The sequence below is a fragment of the Kogia breviceps genome, chromosome 14 (genome assembly GCF_026419965.1).
Source record: "Kogia breviceps isolate mKogBre1 chromosome 14, mKogBre1 haplotype 1, whole genome shotgun sequence".
NCBI classification, from domain to species: Eukaryota; Metazoa; Chordata; class Mammalia; order Artiodactyla; family Physeteridae; genus Kogia; species Kogia breviceps.
This window is the reverse complement of record NC_081323.1, coordinates 69,913,249-69,934,273: the sequence shown is the minus strand read 5'-3', so window position 1 is coordinate 69,934,273 and position 21,025 is coordinate 69,913,249. Positions and strand designations below refer to the sequence as shown.

Genomic DNA, 21,025 nt, shown 5'->3' with positions numbered 1-21,025 from the left:
TGTAAGCCCCTTGCTGGTAGGAGAACAGCCAGTACAAAGCCTTCAGGCAGGAGCTGGTCTGGGAATTGGAGAGACCACGAGGAAGCTGGAGTGGACAAAGGAAGGACAGGGAGCTCAGACAAGTCGGGGATGGGAGACCGCCCTGTGCCTTGCAGACAATATTAAGAACTTTAGTTTTGCCTTACATGGAAAGACATTGGAAGGTTTTGAGCAGAGGAATGTCTTGATCTGACTTACTTTTTTTTTTCATCCCTCCCTGAAACAACCACCTTTTGACGCCATTAGGCTCTCTGTCTTTGGAAAAGCTATGATGCGTTGCTGGATGTTGAGAATTGTTCATTCTTCAATGTCCAGTCACCAAACTGAATTTATTCTTACTTAAGACTGGACAAGGCCAGGCTAATTAAGGACTCTCCAAATTCAAGTTTTTCTTACATGTCTTCTTCTTTCAACAACTGTCATGGAGACGTAATTCATACACAAGTTCTTTTTTTGTGATATCTTTTTTCTGGTTTTGGTATGAGGATGATGGTGGCTTCCTAGAATGAATTTGGGAGTGTTCCTCCCTCTGCAATTTTTTGGAAGAGTTTGAGAAGGGTGGGTGTTAGCTCCTCTCTAAGTGTTTGATAGAATTCGCCTGTGAAGCCATCTGGTCCTGGACTTTTGTTTGCTGGAAGATTTTTAAATACAGTTTCAGTTTCATTACTTGTGCTTGGTCTGTTTATATTTTCTAATTCTTCCTGGTTTAGTCTCGGAAAATTGTACCTTTCCAAGAATTTGTCCATTTCTTCATGGTTGTCCATTTTATTGGCATATAGTTGTTTGCGGTAGTCTCTTATAATCCTTTATATTTCTGCAGTGTCGGTTGTGTTTCTCCTTTTTCATATCCAATTTTATTGATTTGCATCCTCTCCCTTTTTTTCTTGTTGAGGCTAAGGGTTTATCAATTTTGTTTATCTTCTCAAAGAACCACCTTTTAGTTTTATTGATCTTTGCTATTGTTTTCTTTGTCTCTATTTCATTTATTTCTGCTCTGATCTTTATGATTTCTTTCCTTCTACAGACTTGGGGTTTTCTTTGTTCTTCTTTCTGTAGTTGCTTTAGGTGTAGGGTTAGATTGTTTATTTGAGATTTTTCTTGTTTCTTGAGGGGAGATTGTATTGCTATAAACTTCCCTCTTAGAACTGTTTTTGCTGCATCCCATAGGTTTTGAGTCGTCGTGTTTTTGTTGTCCTTTGTTTCTATATTTTTTTTTATTTCTTCTTTGATTTTTTCAGTGATCTCCTGGTTATTTAGTAGCACACTGTTTAGCCTCCATGTATTTGTGGGTTTTTTTCAGTTTTTTTCCTGTAGTTGATTTCCAATCTCATAGTGTTGCTGCCTCATAGCTTGATATGATTTCAATTTTCTTAAATTTTCTGAGGCTTGATTTGTGACCCAAGGTGTGATCTATCCTGGACAATGTTCCATGTGCACTTGAGAAGAAAGTGTATTCTGCCACATTTGGGTGAATTGTTCTATAAATATCAATTAAAGCTATCTGGTCTATTGTGTCATTTAAAGCTTGTGTTTCCTTATTTATTTTCTGTTTGGATGATCTGTCCATTGGCGTAAGTGGGGTGTTAAAGTCCCCTACTATTATTGTGTTACTGTCAATTTTTTCCCCTTTCATGGTTGTTAGCATTTGCCTTATGTATTGAGGAGCTCCTATGTTGGGTGCATAAACATTTATAATTGTTATATCTTCTTGGATTGATCCCTTGATCATTATGTAGTGTCCTTCCTTATCTCTGTAACAGTCCTTATTTTAAAGTCTATTTTATCTGATACAAGTATTGCTACTCCAGCTTTCTTTTGATTTCCATTTGCATGGAATATCTTTTTCCATCCCTTCACTTTCAGTCTGTATGTGTCCCTAGGTCTGAAGTGGGTCTCTTGTAGACAGCATATATATGGGTCTTGTTTTTGTATCCATTCAGCCAGTCTGTGTCTTTTGGTTGGGGCATTTAATCTGTTTACATTCAAGGTTATTATTGATATGTATGTTCCTATTACCATTTTCTTGATTGTTTTGAGTTTGTTTTTGTGTGTCTTTTTGTTCTCTTGTGTCTCCCACCTAGTTTCTTTAGCGTTTGTTGTAAAGCTGGTTTGATGGTGCTGAATTATCTTAGCTTTTGCTTGTCTGAAAAGCTTTTGATTACTCCGTCGAATCTGAATGAGATCCTTGCTGGGTAGAGTAATCTTTGTTGTAGGGTTTTCTCTTTCATCACTTTAAGTATATCCTGCTACTCCCTTCTGGCCTGCAGAGTCTCTGTTGAAAAATCAGCTGATAAACTTATGGGATTTCCTTTGTATGTTATTTTTTGTTTTTCCCTTGCTGCTTTTAATATTTTTCTTTGAATTTAATTTTAGTTAGTTTGATTAATACATGTCTTGGTGTGTTTCTCCTAGGGTTTATTCTGTATGGAACTCTCTGAGCTTCCAGGACTTGGGTGACTATTTCTTTTCCCATGTTGGGGAATTTTTCCACTATAATCTCTTCAAATATTTTCTCAGACCCTTTCTTTTTCTCTTCTTCTTCTGGGACCCCTATAATTCAAATATTGGTGCATTTAGTGTTGTCCCAGAGGTCTCAGAGATTGCCTTCAATTCTTTTCATTCTTTTTTCTTTATTCTGGTCCTTGGCAGTTTTTTCCACCATTTTGTCTTCCAGCTCACTTATTTGTCCTTCTGCCTCAGTTAATCTGTATTTGCTTCCTTCTAGTGTATTTTTCATTTCAGTTATTGTGTTGTTCATCTCTGTTTGTTTGTCCTTTAGTTCTTCTAGATATTTGTGAAACATTTCTTGTATTTTCTCAGTCCATGCCTCCATTCTATTTCTGAGATTCTGGATCATCTTTGCTAGCATTACTCTGAATTCTTTCTCAGGTAGCTTGCCTATTTCCTCTTCATTTATTTGGTCTTGTAGGTTTCTACCTTGCTCCTTCATCTGTGACATATTTTTTTGCCATCTCGTGTTTTTGTTGTTTTTTTGTTTTTTTGATGGTTGGGATTGTGTTCCTGTCTTACTGGTTGTTTGGCCTGAGGCTTCCAACACTGGAGTTTGTAGGCTATTGGGTAGAGCTGGGTCTTGGTGCTGAGATTAGGACTTCTGGGAGACCTCACTTTGATGAATATTGCCTGGGGTCTGAGGTTCTCTGTTAGTCCAGTGGTTCAGACTCAGAGCTCCCACCACAGGAGCTTCGGCCTGACCCCCAGCTCATGAACCAAGATCCCACAAGGTGCACGGGGTGGCAAAAAACAAAAGGAGAACAATAACAAAGAGTAATTAGACTAGGAAACTAACAGATATGTTAGAAAAAATATAAAAATAAAAATATAGATGAAACAACAACAGGAGGGTAAAACAAACCACAATAGTAAAAGAGAGGAGGAGAACAAAAAACTAGTGGAAAGGGCCTTGGTTGTGGAGGGCATGGCCTAAGCAGGGGTGGCGTTTGGGTGGTGGGCGTGGCCTATGCCTAGGACCCACAGGGCTGGAATAGGCCCTTGGGGGGTGGGGGGTGGGGCTTAGGCTCAACAGAACAGAAGGGGCCCAGGCAGTGCCTCTGGTCTCAGAGGGCTCCTCTGGTCCTCTCCTGTTCTTCCCCAGCCTCCCTCCTATGCCCCCAGGACCCATGTGGCCTGGATGGGGCTTTGGAGGGCAGGGGACCCAGCCTGGGAGCCCAGCAGATTTCCCGGGCTTCAGTGGGCAGGGCAAACGCCCCCTGCTCCTCTCCCGCTCCTCCAGTCATGGAGGCCCCCTCCCGCCTGCCTGTCCTGTTTTCCCCGGGCCTCCCTCCTACGCCTCCAGGACTAACACTGCCCAGAGGGGGCCTCTGAGGGCGTAGGACCCGCCTGAGAGCCGGGCAGACTTCCCCAGCCAATTGGGCAGGGGAAACGCTTGGATCGCTCCCCCTCAGTCCGAGACTCCGAGGGTCCCTTCAGGTATGGGAATCCCTCCCCGCTCTCAGCCACCCCTCAGGGGCGCCGATCCTGTCCAGCCTCTACTTCTCCCCCCTCTTCAGTCCCCCCACATCCTACTGGTTCGCTTGGGGGTTCCTCCCATCTCCTTGGGTGTTGAGATCCCCCACCAGCATCCAGCAGGAGCCCTAGCTGTGGAGAGACACGAACTCCATGTTTTCCCATGCTGCCACCTTCTACATTTATCTTTCTTGACTGAGTATGTGTTAGGTATTTAGCAAGGTCTTAACTGGCCCAGAGCTTGCCTGCATGAACCAACCAAATCAAAATCTGCACAATGGGAACTCTGCAGTGTGTCTACAGTTTCTCTGTAATGATTTCACAGCCTCAGCCTCTAAAACCATCTCGGGTTCAATGAATAGTGTTCTGGAATTCTTTTCTAGCCCATATTTTTCCAACAATGCTGCCAACTATATGTCTGTTGCAGCTTTCTTGTCTAACGTACTAGCTGAAATGTCAAAAAGCATAGGATTTATTTTTTTAATTAATTAATTAATTTGTTTTATTTTTGGCTGTCTTGGGTCTTTGTTGCTGCGCATGGGCTTTCTCTAGTTGTGGCAAGCCGGGGCTACTCTCCGTTGAAGTGTGCAGCCTTCTCATTGCGGTGGCTTCTCTTGTTGCGGAGCATGGGCTCTGGCCGTGCGGGCTTCAGTCATTGTGGCACATGGATTCAGTAGTTGTGGCTCACGGGTTCTAGAGCACAGGCTTAGTTGTGGCGCATGAGCTTAGTTGCTCCGCGGCATGTGGGATCTTCCCAGACCAGGGCTCAAACCTGTGTCCCCTGCATTGGCAGGCAGATACTTAACCACTGTACCACCAGGGAAGCCCCCAAAGCATAGAATTTAAAAGGCTTTTCTCCAGTGGCATGTACTTCTCCTTCACATGCAACATGAGAACATGATTTGAACACTGTCATAATGGCATTTTCTTTGTTAGATGAAAATTTTGTTTGCATGCATTTTTCAATGACTTTAAGCTGTTGAATAGCGATATATGCAAGAAAGAGCTGAGAGACTTATGTAACAGATATTTTCTAGATCTATAACCCACACTGCTCCCCAAGAAAGATGGGCTGTGTTGACAGAGAGGACATTGTTCTGCTGGACACCTGGAGGAGTTTGTCAACGAGTTTGGGAGTAGACGTTAGTAAGAACTAAAAGTCTCTGGGCTTCCCTGGTGGCGCAGTGGTTGAGAGTCCGCCTGCCGATGCAGGGGACACGGGTTCGTGCCCCGGTCCGGGAAGATCCCACATGCCGCGGAGCGGCTGGGCCCGTGAGCCATGGCCGCTGAGTCTGCGCGTCCGGAGCCTGCACTCCGCAACGGGAGAGGCCACAACAGTGAGAGGCCCGCGTACCGAAAAACAGAAAGAAAAAAAAAAGAACTAAAAGTCTCTACAAAGTGGACAGAGAAAGAATTGAAAACCCTAAGGAAGACAATAGTCAATGGAGCTGGACACTGCCAAGTTGAAGAGTGCTATCAAGAGAGCAAGACAGAGGAATCCATAGCACTGATGGGTCTGAGGATACAGAGAAATGCCTGCTGGATGGGTTAGTTAGTCATTCATTGCAAGATGTGCAATACAAATCCGACTTTGGTCTCTCTACTGCAATCATCAGTAAAGTTTAGATTACTGTATTAGCTACATATCACTGCACAACAAGTCACCCCAAGACTTAATAGCTTAAGACAACACATCTTTATTATCTCACAGTTTCTGCGGGTCAGGAATTTGAGCCTGGCTTAACGGGGCCCTCCGCTTCAGGGTCTCTCATATGTTGCAGTAAAGGTGTCAGCCAGGTTTCATCTTAAGGCTACACTAGGGAACACGTTGTTGGCTGAATGCAGCTTCTCATGAGCTGTTGGCAGAGGCTGCCCTCAGATCCTTGCCATGGGGCCACTTACAACATGGCGGCTGGACGTATCAGAGTGATCAAGAGAGAGCGTGTCAGAAAGAAGGAAGTCCCAGTCTTCTGTAACTTTATCTCAGGGACAACATCTTGCTACATGCTACTGATTAAAAACAAGTCACTGGACCTAGCCCACACTCAGGGAAAGGTGTTACACAAGGGTATGAATACCAGGAGGCAGGGATCATTGGGGGCCACCCTAGAAGCTGCCCACATTTACCCACTGGCGCTTTCTTGTGAATGGGTTATTTGAGATGACACAGCTGGGGCAATGAGGTGCATAAATAGTATACAGTTAGGAGGATCCCAGAGGCAGTGATTCACCAGAAATTCACAGAAACCCAAGTGGGGCTTTGGTTTTTCCTTGGTCATGAAATTGGGGGACTCCTATAGCTGATTCATGTTGTTATAAATCAGAAACTAACACACCACTGTAAAGCAATTATACTCCAATAAAGATGTTTAAAAAAAATTATTTTTAAAAAACTGGGGGGCTCCTCACAGGCTGGATAGATTCAGCTGACCCCAGATTAATTTGAGAATTGTATCCAGGGTCATTAACTACAGGTGCAGTGCCCAGCTAGCTATTCCTGAGCCAGAGTAAAAGGAATGCATCTTCATGACATCAATAACAAACTTGATCAGATAAAATAGGGCAGCATTGGGCTTCCCTGGTGGCGCAGCGGTTGAGGGTCCGCCTGCCGATGCAGGGGACATGGGTTCGTGCCCCGGTCCGGGAAGATCCCACGTGCCGCGGAGCGGCTGGGCCCGTGAGCCATGGCCGCTGAGCCTGAGCGTCCAGAGCCTGTGCTCCGCAACGGGAGAGGCCACAACAGTGAGAGGCCCGCGTACCACAAAAAAAAAAAAAAAAAAAAAAAAATTAGGGCAGCATTAATTGACCTGATTCATCCATGTTGGAGGTGGACAAGCACCCCACATCAGAGGGACATTGGAGAAACTTCTTTGGAACTCCCTTTGCAGCCTTTGGAGAGTGCATTCTTTGGCACTGGATGTTCTAAATGGATCAGGAAAAGGATGGTACACTCAAATAAGGTATTCGAAGAGAGTTTAATGAAAAGAGTATTGCAGAGGTACAGGCAGGGTTAAGAGAAAATAAGGAATGCAAATTACCCTGGAATGGTCAGCAGCGGCAAGCCCTTACCCCCAGGCTAAAAGAGAAAGGGATAGAGAGGCTTCTGGAACCCAGAGAGCATTGTAGCTGTCAGAAAGAGCTCCCCAAAGGAACTGTGACCTTCACGGAGGACGCAACCCTCAGGCTGGCTGAAAGGGAGTCAGGACCCTCCAGTCTCCTGCCTGGCCCCATTGCCCAATCCCCGCTGCAAGCCAGAGGCAATGATACGAGTGGAGAGTGGATCTGGAGGTACACCCAGAAAAATATCCAAACATAAACAAAACACCTGGCAGCTTGATCTGAGCTTCTAAAAAGTGCAGAAGTCATAGCAATTCTTCTAGGAAAGAGCAGACATCGGTAAGCTCTCCAAAGCTGCCATTCCAACCAGCATGGAGAAACACAAAATAGCTTTCAAAATAAAGCTACGACTGCCCAGGACTAGAGGCTTTATTGGGAAGTGTAATACAGGTTTTTGAGCCTGCCTCGGGATGCTGTAAGAGTGTCAGTCCTTGGGGAGGGTGGGAAGTGAAGAACTATAATATCATATTCACAGAGATCCAGGCAGCATTCTTGCATATCAAGCTCCGTTCTTTCATTGCTTTAGCCAAGTACTTGACAAGACTGGTATAGGTGTTTGACTATGGGAACAGTCATGAACCATACACAACAAAGAGAAAAAGCTCCCCACCCCTTCTGTGCAAAGACCAGGGAAGCCTTTACCAGAAGTCATACAAGATGCTGCTGGCTGCCAGATAGAAAATCGGACTTGCTAAGAGCAGGCTGCTGTGCCAGCAGACCCAGGCTGTCTGTACAGGAGAACTAAAGGCCCCTGCCCTGCACCCCAGAATTTGTGCCCTGCATGATGCTACATCAGGAGGGAAAAAAGCAGGAGATGGTATTGGCTGCCCTCGGGGGACACCATTGGACAAGCAGATCCAAACTTGAGTACTTGGAGTCAGCCAGCTATGACTAAGCCACCTGAGGCCAAATTCCCAACTAGGAAGGCCCCCAGAGGGTGAGAGGAGCAAATCTCCCACCTCCAATGAGTGTCATCTCCAGAAGAAGCCTAGGGCTCAAGGCAAAAACCTTGACCATTAAATAGCTATTTCATCATCTATGTAAAGATAGTTTTTAAAACCAGGGTCCCTGTAACCCATCAGACAGTCAGGTGCATCTGAGCCAAATTCAGGCAAAAACAGTGTTGTTAAGGGCCCTGGGAAGCCAAGATATCCATAAACTATTTGTTATAGAGAAAATGACACTTTGTGATCAGCTGCACCCACAGTAAAAAACAATCTGCAGACATCCAAAAATTAAGAAAAAGGAAGGCAAGAGAAGCCATTCCAACCAGTTGTAAGCATCAGAAAATCAAACCCAATTTTGTTCATGTAACTGAATGATCCACAGGCAGATCTGCAGGTATGGTTTGATCCAGGCTCCAAAAACTATTACCAGAACCTGGGTTTTCTCACATCATCCCTTAACTCCATTCTTCTCATTACATTTCTTAATTCCATTCCTTCATACAACTTCTCACTATTTCAAGATGGCTGAACAGTTCAAGTTCAGAAGGAAAGAGAATCTCTCTTGTTCTCACTCTCTCTTGTGCATGTACGCTCTCTCTCTCTCTCTCTCTCTCTCTCTCTGAACAGTTGAATAAAAATCCCAGGCCTGGCTCTCAATGACCCATCCCTGATCAATCACCGTGGACTGGGGAATGAGAAATGCTGACTGGTTTCAGTGAATCAGAGCCCAGCACTGGAGCTGAAGGTCGGATTGATCCCACCTAATCCACGTGAGCAGAAGTCCCAGAGGAATGTTCCCAAAGGAAATTCACAGTATTGTGGGGAAGGAGGAACTGATGCTAAGTCACTATAAATGACAAATGCAAAAGATAAATAAACATACCGGGCCTCCCTCCTGCCAAGAAGCAAAAGATCCTAGAGGGAGAGACAGAAAAGGAGTAGGATGCCCACCCAAGGAAACTTTGGTGGGGTGGAGGGAGGCGGCAGGGGGTGTTCATGCTCATGGACAGGTTTCCAGGCTAAGCTTAAATTCCAGAGCGAATCGATTTCAACCAAAAATGGCCACCCAGCTCTCAGCTCCGTGTACACCTCAGTCACCGCCTCCCCTGCGTTTGTTTCCCCTTATTCTGTGTCTTAGTTTTCTATTGCTGCATAACAAATGGACAGAAACGGAGCAGCTTAGATAACACACACTTATTATCTCACAGTTCTGTAGGTCAGAAAGCTCAGCATGGCTCAACTGGGTTCTCTGCTCAGAATCTCACTGGGCTGAAATCATGGTGTCACTGGAGCTGGGGTCTCATCCGGGGCTGGGGTCCTCCTCCAGGACGGCTGGTTGTCTGCAGACTTCAGTTCCTTCTGATTGTATGGCCGAGGTCTCTGTTTTCTTGCTGGCTGATCTCCTCCTAAAGTCCACCCTGGGTCCTTGCCATGTGGTACCCCCGTAGGCTGTCACATTCTGAACAGTTCTGTCATCAGGAAGGTCCTGGCTCCTTTTAAGGGTGCACTTGATCAAGTCAGGCGCACCCAGACAATTGCCCTTTTGATTAACTCAAAGTCAACTGATTAGTAACCCAGTCATGGGAGTGACATCCCCTCCCATGCCCAGGTTCTGCCTGCCCTTGGGGGGAAGAGGTTACACGGGCCAGCTTAGAATTCTGTCTACACAGTTTGGTAATTGAACTCTTCTGGAATCAGCCCTTTCCTGTTGAGTCAGTGTGATTTGGGGTAGGATTTGGGGTAATCTCCTAACCTAGCCTCAGCCACCTGGTGTGCTCCACCATCCTAGCCACAGTGGCCAGTTCAGAGATGTCACCTGCCCCAAGCAGGCCCAGTCAAAGTGAATCCAGGGACTTTTGCTGACATGACCGGGAAGGACCAAGTTCCCTCTCTCTCTCAATAATGCTCAAGTGTTAGGCTATGAGTCTAAAGCTGATGGTGGCCACCATGAAAGTAGAGCCTGCCTAGGAAAGAAGCCAAATCTAAAGTCAGAGTCAAAAGATTGCAAGAGAGAAGCCAACTCCTGGGGATGCTGTTGGAGCTCCTGGATCCAGCTAGGCCTGAATCCAGACCCTTGCCCAGCTCTCAGCAGGGATATAAGTCAAGAGGTTCCAGATACACCACCTACAGGTGACTTGGAGGGCCTCCTGCTAGGCTGACGGCTCACCCAGCCGTGTGGGGAGGAGGAGATGCCATCAGGAATCATGGAGGTGAGGGGAAGTTCTCCCCCACCATGTCTGGGAAACAGGGAGGGGCCTGGAAACAAAATCCTAAGTGAAATCTTCTAAGATAATGTTCACCAAACTGAACTGGTACAAAGGCCCCTTTTCAAGGAAGCAGCAGGACGGAAACCAAGGCAAGCCCAACGATACGTGGGAACATATTGTTGCAAGACGGAACCCAGAGGAGGTCTGGGAGCAAGAGCCACTTCAAAGTGGCCCTGGTGTCATGGGAAGAGGGGAAAGATCCGCGGGGTTCCACCTCCTGCCACTTCCGTTTCATTCAAAGCCGCGAGACGAAGCCCTGTGATGCCTGCGAGGCCCTGCCTGATCTGGCCCGTGACCTCTCCAACCTCATCTCCTGCCTCTCCCCGCCCCCACCCCTGTGTCCCCTTGCTGGTCCTCAGACTCCTGGAGCTTCAGTCCTGCCTCTGGGACTTTGCACTTGCTCATCCTTGCTATCCTGTCTGGATATAGATATAGATGTTGATGTAGACGTAAGTATAGGCATAGGTGTAGGTGTATGCACGCTGCCCCGTACCTCCTTCAAGTCTTCGCTCTGTCACCATCTTCTCCATGAGGTTTCCCCTGACCACCTGGTTTTTACCTAAAGCTTGTTCTCTGCTCCGACTCCCACCACCATCCGGAGTCCCCAATTCTTCCTCCAGATTTACTTCTCTCCATAGTATTTATCACTACCTGATTCGTGCGTGTGTGTTTATCAAGCACCTCTCCCAGCTCCCGGCAGAACGTGAGCTGCACGAGAACCGGCTTGTGTGTACTCTGCGTCTGTCTGCCCAGCACGGGGGCTGGCAAAAAGCGGGCTCTCAATACGTGTTTGTTAAATGAGTATATTCTTATCATATCTCCCCAGCTCCCCCGGAGCTGAAGTTTCCCAATATTTGCCTGATCAAAGGTCCTACTGAGTTCAGTCTGGTGTGAGGAGGAAAATGAAACATTTACATATTCAACAAATATGTCAAGAACACCAACCATGACCCAGCCTACTGGGGACTGCTGAACAGGAGGAATATGGCAGTGAACAAGACAGTCAAGGTTTCTGCCCACAGGGGCTAAATGCTGGTGAGTTATCACGCCCATTCCTCCAACCCCAAACCCTTCCCGGTGTGAGAGGTCCTGGAGCTGACTGGACGCCAGTGGGAACCCGCCAGCCCGCCCGTCAGTCTCAGGTTCCCTGACCCAAGATGTCATGGTGGAGAGTGGGGTCTCAATGGGCCTCACATGACAAGGAGCAGATGAAGATGATGGGGAGATCCGCAAGGGCGGGAGGCTCAAGGCCAGACTTGTTGACCTCAGTCACTTCAAAGTGTCTTCCAGCTTCCGGCGTGAATGGAGGAGATGACACACACCTGGGAGAGAGCCAGATGTCTTCTTCAACTGGGGCATTCTCCCCTGAGGATGGGCCGATATGTACCTACGCCATGTGCTATTACTTGACCTGAAAGTTCTTCTGGGAGACTCCAGCTTACAGAGTCTTGACAGTACCAGGGAGTGTAGCTAAGCTGTAGGTGGGAGGGAATGAGGTTGGATCAGTGAGTGCTCAAGGGGAAATAGTTCAATAAGTCATTAGATATGAAAGCTGCATGGCAGAGCAGGTAGAACCACCATGTTTGGGGCATAAGCTCTGACCCCTGAGCGTCTGGGACCTGATTTCTATGACCCCCTGATCTTGAAAATGGGAAATAAGTGGAAGTTAGGGGCCAAGACGATGTATCAAGTAGCACAGCGCTTGACAAAGAGCTTCACAAATGGGCATGGGTACGTGGTAAAGGATGGGAATGTGAAGAAAGGGACAGAGTGCATCACCTTCCTATCCCCAGCATGGGACCAGCACTATGCAAGGAAGGCATGTTGAAGACATGGGATATAAGTCAGCTTTGGCTGCAGTAACAAATAACCCCCAAATCTCAATGGCTTCCCTTAACAACTATTTATTTCTTACATATGAGTATTCAGGTTGGCTGTGGCTCTCCTGGGCTTGGCTGAGCTCACCTGGGTTCTGCTGATCTCAGCTTGGCTCCAAGCTGTGGGTTGGGCTCAGGTCTGCTCCTCATGTCTCCTCACCCACAGGTCTCCTCACATGAGGAAGCAATTGCCAAGAGGTCAAGCCAAATCACGGGTAAGACTGCTGCTGGTGGACTGTGTCATGTCTGCTCAACGCCCAAAGCCCAAAGTTAGCAGGTAGGGAATTAGACTCTACCTACTGAATTGCATGACACAGCCACACAGCAAAGGCTTGGATGTTCCATCCTAACAGAGGGAGTGAGCAGATTTGAGAACAATCCTCTAGTCCTCCCACCCACCCACCCTGCAGCCAACAGGAGTGTTCCGGAGGGTCTCAGAGACTGGAAGGAATTCCTCAGGGCCAGAGTTCTCCTGGGAAAGGACAGCCCCTCCCTCCAGATTTCATCAGCATGTATCTGATCTGGCTCATAAAAAGCCAGGATGAAAGTGAAGGCAAACAAGGTAGGTTGCAGATGTCTCCAAGGATCAGACAAGTTATGTCCCTTTCTGAAACAATCAGTACCTGGGGCAGTGGAGGCCGAGAAGTGTAAAATGACCCTCCTGTGGTGGCTGAGAATCCCAAGAATCGCTGGACGTCCTGGATGGGTTTGCAGAGAGGACACTCACTTCTAGAAGGCTTCAAGACATGCACTTTGTAGACGTCCCGCTTAGACACTGTGTGGTCTGGAATTTTGCCGGGCTTAACTGTTTATTATATACATGTTTTATAGGGAGGCAATATAGATGTTTTAAAGGACCTCAGGAGACAAGGGTGGGCAAAGAAATTTTAAGGACAAATAAATACGGAATATTTAATATTACGTTGTTGACTGTCTCTTCCATGACAGCAATTCTTCAGTAAAGCCAGGTAAACACACACACACACACATTTGCACACGCACCCACATACACAGCCACCTCTCCTTGGCAGTGGAGCCCAACCCAGCAGCTGTGGCTGGAGCCCTGGGTTCCAGGACTAGAGAGAACAGCTTAATTCTAAGCCCCACTGGATGGTAGACTGAAGTTGCAGAAAGACTCCCACTCCCGTCCAGCCTGAAGCTGGGGTTCTGTAAAAGGATATAGCTGAGAGATATTCAAACATTTTAATAACCAGTACAGCACAGGTCCTGACTGATCAGAGCCATGGCCAGCACACTGTGACCTGCACGCCAGTGTCCGTGATCTCTGCAAACAGCTGGGAGAAGTTGCAAAAGGTGGGGCTGGGCATCCAACGGTGCGGCTGACATTGAACGGGAGTGGCGCCTGTGCTGTGACCCGCTGCTTTCCCGAGTGCAGAGGACTGAGCATTTCCACCGTAGACCCCAGGGGTCCTGCAGGGCATAAGCTGGATTTGTCTTCCTGCCTGAGGCAATCACCAATTATATGTGCTGTGAGGCAAGCTGGCCTCCTGCCAGAGGAGGAGAGGACGGGATCTACAGAAGCTCTCTCTGATCTAACTCATTAGAGAAGTTCAAGAATACCCATCCAGGAGGCAGCACGGGGCAAGAAAAAGTCAGGATTTAAATCCTCACTACCTGAGAGGCCTCAGACAAGGGTTCCTTACCTCTCTCGGGCTCTGTCCCCTCATCTGGAAAAAGGGAACCAACAGCATCCACCTGGCAGGATCGTGATGACTATGACATAAGCTAATGACACAGCTAAAGCCCTCAGCTGCAGACTTAGCCTCCAAAACAGGAGCTGTTACTTAACGTCATCCACGATGAGAGAAACAATCCAGGAATTAAACCAAAAACAAATGATCAGAAGGGAAAGTGAGACGCACAGACTACGTGAGATTGGCAGCGTGATGTCCAACTCAAACGAGACTGTTGTTACTGTTCCTGCCCAGGATACTCCAAGGCTGGAAGAAAGTGGGACTAGTGAGCGAGGTCCAAGGCCCCTCTGATGGGAATCTGGGCAGACACATTCTCACCCAGCGTCCCTCTCCAAGCAGCTGGTCCGGCCCAGCTAAACTGGGGCTCAAGTTTGTAACAAGACAAACGATCCGTGCTAGAGAAGCAGCATTAGTTGCCACTTTCCTGCCAGGATGAAAGAAAACCAGATCAGACCCCCAGTAACACCCGCAGGGCCACACTCTCCACACCCTGGTCTTTCAGTTTTCTGTAATAATCACATGTGACATCTGAAAACACACCAGCCTCTATAACATCTACCTATGATGCTGTTTAAGACCCACCCACCTCTGACGGAACACCAGAGGTTTTTGGAAACTCAAGCAGGCTCTTCTTGTCTCCAGATGAGACGTCTACTGTGGATGTGACCAGGAAAAGGGCACAGAATGTGCTGAAGGCAGCACAGAAGTACTCAGGGTGCCTAAATTGCCACCTAAGTGATGTGTTGCGAAACAACGTTGTTGGCTGAATTTGAGAAGGCGTAACACCTGGGAGGCGGCAAAGCGCCCCTTCCTGAGCTCGGCCTTCCTGAGCCAAAGGCCAAGAGCATCCTGCAGGTTTTCAGAGGTAACTCCACCCCAGCCTCCAAAAGGATTGGGCCAGTGGATGCGTTTGTTTCGCTGTGCCATAATCACAGGAGTGACTGGCTTACACAGTTTATTTTCTTGTATTTCAACCCATCCCCAAAGCCCAGAGCAACTTAAAACAAGAAGAGCCACCACCTCCATCAAGAAAGGAATATTTCGAAAGTTTAACTGATAATTCCACAGCCATTCATTCAGCTGCCTCCCAAGGAAATGGAAGGCATCTGGAAAATGTATTTTTAAATTGATTTAACGTTGAGCCATGTTAACTGTTTTAATTTCCAAGCAAAGCAATGCCCACCAAAACATCAATTAGTCCGAGCAATCAGGCAGGAATATTGGCGTCTGTTGCGGGATTCATTTATTTCAGCTCTGCGAAGTATCTAAGAAGGAGAAATCCAATGTGCCCCGTAGCTCCAAGGAGGGGAAATTAAGCCAGAATTGAAGCCATATCAGGCCCTGGCAAAAACGGCACCTCTGCCTGCACCCACTGCTCTCCGGCATCGCCCTCTGGAGGGAGGGCAGTAACTTGTACTAAGGTCTTCACGCTTTGACAGGAAACACCCCTCCCTCCCCAGCTTCTCTGTCTCCAAGCTGGAAAACTAGGGAGACTGAAATGAGGCTGAGAATGCCTCCCTGCAGAGGACACAAGCCAGGTTAAGAACGTGCGAGATCATTTTCAACCATTATTCTTCCTTTTAGCGTCTCTTCAGTTCCAAGGCCCCGGGGTCTCCCTGCCCCCACTGAGGCTCTGAGTCGGCGTGCGGGACTCCCACCGTCTGCAGCGCCCTCGGTCTCCACATGCCCTAGGCAGCTGCCTGGGCCCCAGGGCAATGCGCAAATGCCGCTCACCACACGAGCCTGGGCGTCAGGACCAGCAGAGGGCAGCCCAGCCCAAGACCCTGCGAGACCCAGGCTCCTAAAAGGAAACAAGACAAGAGTGCACAGGAGGTCTCAGCAGCCCGCGGAGGGTGGACGCACCACGCCAGCCCCCTGCGCCTCTCCCTGAACCGCTCACTAGATCTCGCCCAACCTTGGTTTGCTCAACTCGTAAACAGGAATAATGACCCCAAATTGCAAGGGACGGAAAGGCGAATTAAATGAGGTTGTGTGAATCAGCGACTACCAGAGCTGCCTTAATCATAAGAGTCACCTGGTGAGAATGCTAAAAATGCAAATTCTGGGATCCTCCCCGGCAAATTCTGACTCAGCAAGTCTGGTACCAGGCCCAGGAATTTGGAGTTTTAAGTATCACTCCCAGATGATTCCGATAATGAAGCAAATTTACGAAACAAGAGATTAAGTGCCTGGCCCACTGGAAGGGTTCACCCAGCTGCCAGCACCAGCTCAGGCCTGTGGGGTGAACGGAAGGAGAAGGAATCTAGGCTTCTCCTGCCTGGCTGAGTATCCGTCAAAGTTACAAATGCACAAACCCTCTGACCCAGCAATCCCACTTGGAAGAGTTTACCCTGCAGATATACTTGAACAGATGCAAAGTATATAAGGTCATCCGCCGCAGCACTGTTCGTAACAATATAAAAATAGAAACAACTGAATTGTTGTCTACAGAGATCTAGTTAAATACAGTTACGCCGTAGCCAGAAAAACAACAATTGCACGGCTCCTAGGTATGGATATGGAGCTACCTCCGAGGTATACTGTCAGGTGAAAAATGCAAGGCACAGAACAAAGTGTATAACAAGTTTTGTAAAAGTGCAGGGATAAACTACGGATATGCATAGAGTATCTCTGGACAGATGCACAAGCTGGTGACATTGGTTGCCTCTGGGGAGGGGAACTGGGCAACTAAGGAACAGGGGATGGGAGAGATAGCTCACTGCACACCTTTTCAGACCTTTCGTATTTTAAACCAGGTGTATTGCCTACTGTGTGCATTATATGACATACACAAAACACTGTAACATTTTAAAATAACTTTTAAATGTATGCATATTATATTTCAATGAAAAGGCTTTAATAATAAGTCAAAGGGCGTGGCTCCAGCTTGCAGGTGCCATGTCTGGCCACTCGTGACTGCAGAAACTGGGAATCCCCCAATTTGCTATCCCCAAGGGAGGCTGGGGCAGACCTGGAGACAGCGAAGCACCAAGCTTCGCTCTCTGGGTTTTTGCACTCACTCTTCCCTCTACCTGGGACACTCTCCACCTGGCTGGGTCCATCTTCTCTTCTCTTGATCTGCAGCTTAGGAATCACTGTCTTCTGGAGGTTTCCATGGACACTCTCCGCTTTCCCACGCCTAGGTAGCTGCCTCTCCCGAGCATTCCCTGGGGGCCTGTGTTCCCCCTCACAGCACCCCTCGTACTGCCTCATGGTCGCCGGGGTGCAGCAGTTTCCCTCACCCCCATGCTGGACTGGGAGTTCCCAGAGGACAGAGGACACCGCCTGGCTGGTTCACAGTTGCCTCCCCAGAGCCCAGCACCAGCTTAGTCCAAAGGCGGTGCTCACTGAAGACAGGAGTCACAAAGAAGTGGGAGAGGGAGGGGAGGGGAGGGGGAGAGTAAGACAGGCAGGGAGGAAGGACGGGAAGGAAAGCCACACCCCCGGCCCCTCTGTCTCAGCTCAGCCCTTAGTCGCCACCACCACCCTCTGCTGCTTTCCTCCCCTGGTTTTACCAGATTTGAAATCTTCTTAGCCTTACCTGCCTTACTCACCTCTGTATTCCCTGCCCCTACCGCAGGCTTGGCACATCGTATTAATAGGTGCCCAGTATACGTCAACTGAATTTATTAATTAATACTGGACGGTGAGGAGGGAGGAGCAAAGGAACCACTGACAGGACTTAAGTCCTAAGAAATTCTGATTCAGTGGGCTCTGGGTTGGGTCCACGGGACAGGCAGTTTTTAAAAGCTCCCCGGTGGGGCTTCCCTGGGGCTTCCCTGGTGGCAGAGTGGTTAAGAATCCGCCTGCCAATGCAGGGGACACGGGTTCGAGCCCTGGTCCGGGAAGATCCCACAGGCAGCGAAGCAACTAAGCCCGAGCACCACAGCTACTGAATCCCGCGCTGTACAGCCCGCAAGCCACAACTACTGAGCCCACGTGCCACAACTACTGAAGCCCGCATGCCTAGAGCCCGCGCTCCGCAACAAGAGAAGCCACAGCAATAAGAAGCCAGCGCACGGCAACAAAGAGTAGCCCCGCTCGCCGCAACTAGACAAAGCCCATGCACAACAACGAAGACCCAAAGCAGCCAAAAATAAATAAGTTTTTTTAAAAAGGCTCCCCCCACCCCATGACTTTAAAGTGCTCTGGAGTTGAGAATCATTTACACGTGCTCGGTAGGGACTTTGGATTTTTCTGGGAATGCAGGATCTCCAAGGACTGTCAGAGAGCCCACCCTGAATTTTAGGAACCTTCCCGCTGCCCCAGGTCTGGCAGGGCGGACCAAGAGACTAGGAAAGGGATTAGGAGTGGGGGACCTGGCTGGGTCTGTCCGGCTCACCTGGAGGAGAAACAGAGGAGGGGGTCCGGGTGGGGCTGGCGCTCGGAGGCGCGTCCAGCCAGGAGCGTGTCTTGGCGCCATCTAGCGCCCGCTGGAGGCTCTGCAGCTGCAACATGCTGAGCTGCCGGCGCTGGGCTGGGGTCACGGCCGCGGCGTTTTCCGGGCCCAGGAAGGCGATCTGCTCCGCGGACAGCTCCTGCAGTGGAGACGGGACAGCGCCCTCAGAGGCGCCCCTTCGCGGCTTTCCCAAACCTCGGCCATCCGCCCAGGACCCGCACACCTTCGTCGTACCCATGTACCATTTGTGCTCCTCTTTAGGATTTTTACTTAAAATCAGATCACTCTTTCACTACTAAAATAAACTTATTTTAAAATGAAAACAATTTAATGGAAATTTCCAAAAATGGAAAATTGGAATGACTCGCAATAAGTACTCATTTAAAATATGCCATAATAAATAAAACGACACTGTTGAACTGTAGCTATATGTGTTAGCCAACAATGTCTGAACCTGAGGCCTCTTTAAAAACAGAAAAGAGGGGATTTTAAGTGTTATAGAGGTGTTAAATACATTTTAGCTCCAAATCGAGACTTCCTCCTTCAAGTAATCAGTAGTAAAGGAGAGGTGAAAAGGTGACAGTGTTGTTTAATGCAGTGCAAGGTTCCACCCCACCCCACCCCCAATGCTTCAAGTCCCCCACTTGAGAAACACTGATGTGGAGGAGAAAACACACACCTAAAAGGCAAAGACCTGAATCTGTGTCCCAGCTCTGTCACATAACAGCTATGTGACCTTGGGCAAGTTTCATAGCCTCTCTGGGCTTTTGGACTAGATGTGGGATGGCACAGATAACTCATCTCCTATGTGATTCTAAACCCTTGCTGGTGAGTCCTGTGAGGGCTCAGCGAAGGGAAAGTGCAGTAATCCATTAGTGATGTCTGCCATGGACGCTGGAAATGGGAAATTCTGCCGAGAGCATAAGTCCTTTGAGGGCCCTGAACAAGATGTTTTCTGAAGTCGCTTCCATCCTAGAGAGGACTTGGTGACTAGTTCCAGTAGGTGTAGAATGAGATGGGATGGGAGGGGCCTCTAAAGTCATCCTGCTTATTTTCTAAGGGCCCCAAAGATTCTGAGAAAGGGGGTTCTGCTCCTTCACCCCATCTTCTTCTCTCCTTCATCTTCTTCTTTCCCATCCAGGTTGATGCTTCTCTGGAATCATGTCATGCCCCTGCTTAGAACCCTTCCCTGCCACCTCTCCAGGCCACAGCTCAAGCTCCTGCACATGGTAATGAGGGCTTCAAGCTCTGGGTCCTGCCCACCTCTCCAGCGTCCTCTGCACTGGCACACTTCACTCCTGGAGAATGGAGGTCCATATCTGCAGCCCCCAGAAGGCAACACTTCCTTCTGCCTGGAACACTGTTCCTCTCTCTCCACCTAGCTAACCCATACTGCAAAATTCAGCATCACCTCCCCCCCTCACCACAAACACACACACACACACACACACACACACACACACACACACACATAGAGGACATGCTCTTCTGGCATACACCTTACATCTACCATTAATATAGAGTCTGCATTATAAAAATTATCTATTTTTCCAATGTTGCTGCTTGCAACCCACAGGCCAGATTGAATCTCTAGGCCTATTGCACTGTGTTTTAAAATATAGATTCAAAGTGGTTGCCAACATTTAATTATCAGGAGATTTCACATGAAAATGAGATTTCTGGATTCTGAAAAAAAAGGAAGATCCAGCAATACTTGGCCCACGTTGTCACACTGCATCAATGTGCCAGAGATGAGAAGCAGCTTCCCCAGATTTAGACAGGGCTCTCCAGTCCCTACCCAGGCCACTGCACTCCCTTATGTTACTTTTCAAGCCCCTGAAGACACTGGGTTACACCCCTTCACCAGTGCATCCCAGGTGCGCCAGCCTGGAGCCTACATCCTAGTGCCTAGGCTGGAGCCTACCACAATGTAAGTGGCCACTAGGAATTTCTGGAGTAGGTGAGCTACAGACTTCATTCCAAACAAGACCAGGAGAAAGTGCTCAGCAACATGCCAGCATCAAGAACCAAGCTGCCTACCCCACGCAGAGCCCCCAGAGGAGAAGCTCAATGGCGTTAAGGACTATGACTCACTTATTTCCCCCAACTGTCCTGGGTGCTGAAGAGGTTCAAGGTCCGCTCTCTTTCTCAAAATGAACCAATGATGTTGCATCATGGGAGTTTGTCTAGCCTCCTGTGTGTGCCTTATCCAGTTTTTATGGACAGAATGTGTTTCCAAGTTACACAGAAGGCAAGAACACCAGCGTCACTCCTCATCAGAGCAGACTGTCCCCACCAAACCCTCTCCTAATCTTGTACATGGACAGGAAGGAAGGACCTCTCACTGGATACCCTGCTTCCCTAACTTCAGTTGATCCAATTCAACCCTCTCAATTTTTTCCACAGCTGTTTGTCACCTCTCCTACTGTGGCTTCCTTAACACATTTCTTAAATTCAGTTAAAATATTTTACTTAAATTTATTTTAAAAGGAAATGTTATACACGAAATGTTATCCCTCATCTGCAATTCTGAAGTCCAAACAAGTCAGAAAACAAAGTTTTTTCCAAAGTTTAAGACAAACTTGGGCTTCCCTGGTGGCGCAGTGGTTGAGAATCCGCCTGCTGATGCAGGGGACATGGGTTCGTGCCCCGGTCTGGGAAGATCCCACGTGCCGCGGAG

General features: G+C 48.1%; 1 protein-coding gene across 4 annotated transcripts in view; it reads right to left on the bottom strand.

The window, feature by feature from the left end:
* Positions 1-21,025, bottom strand: part of OTOA (otoancorin) — a 113,602-nt gene that overhangs the window by 30,871 nt on the left and 61,706 nt on the right. For 3 of the 4 annotated variants that reach the window (XM_067013970.1, XM_067013972.1, XM_067013971.1), the window contains 2 exons: positions 18,289-18,484; positions 14,886-15,747 (listed from right to left, as the gene is read on the bottom strand). In XM_067013970.1, coding sequence (XP_066870071.1) covers positions 15,677-15,747; positions 18,289-18,484 — 267 coding nt within the window. In that variant the 3' untranslated portion in view covers positions 14,886-15,676. Of the gene's footprint in view, positions 1-14,885; positions 15,748-18,288; positions 18,485-21,025 lie in introns of those variants that run through there. The other variant, XM_067013969.1, reaches the window with a different exon arrangement.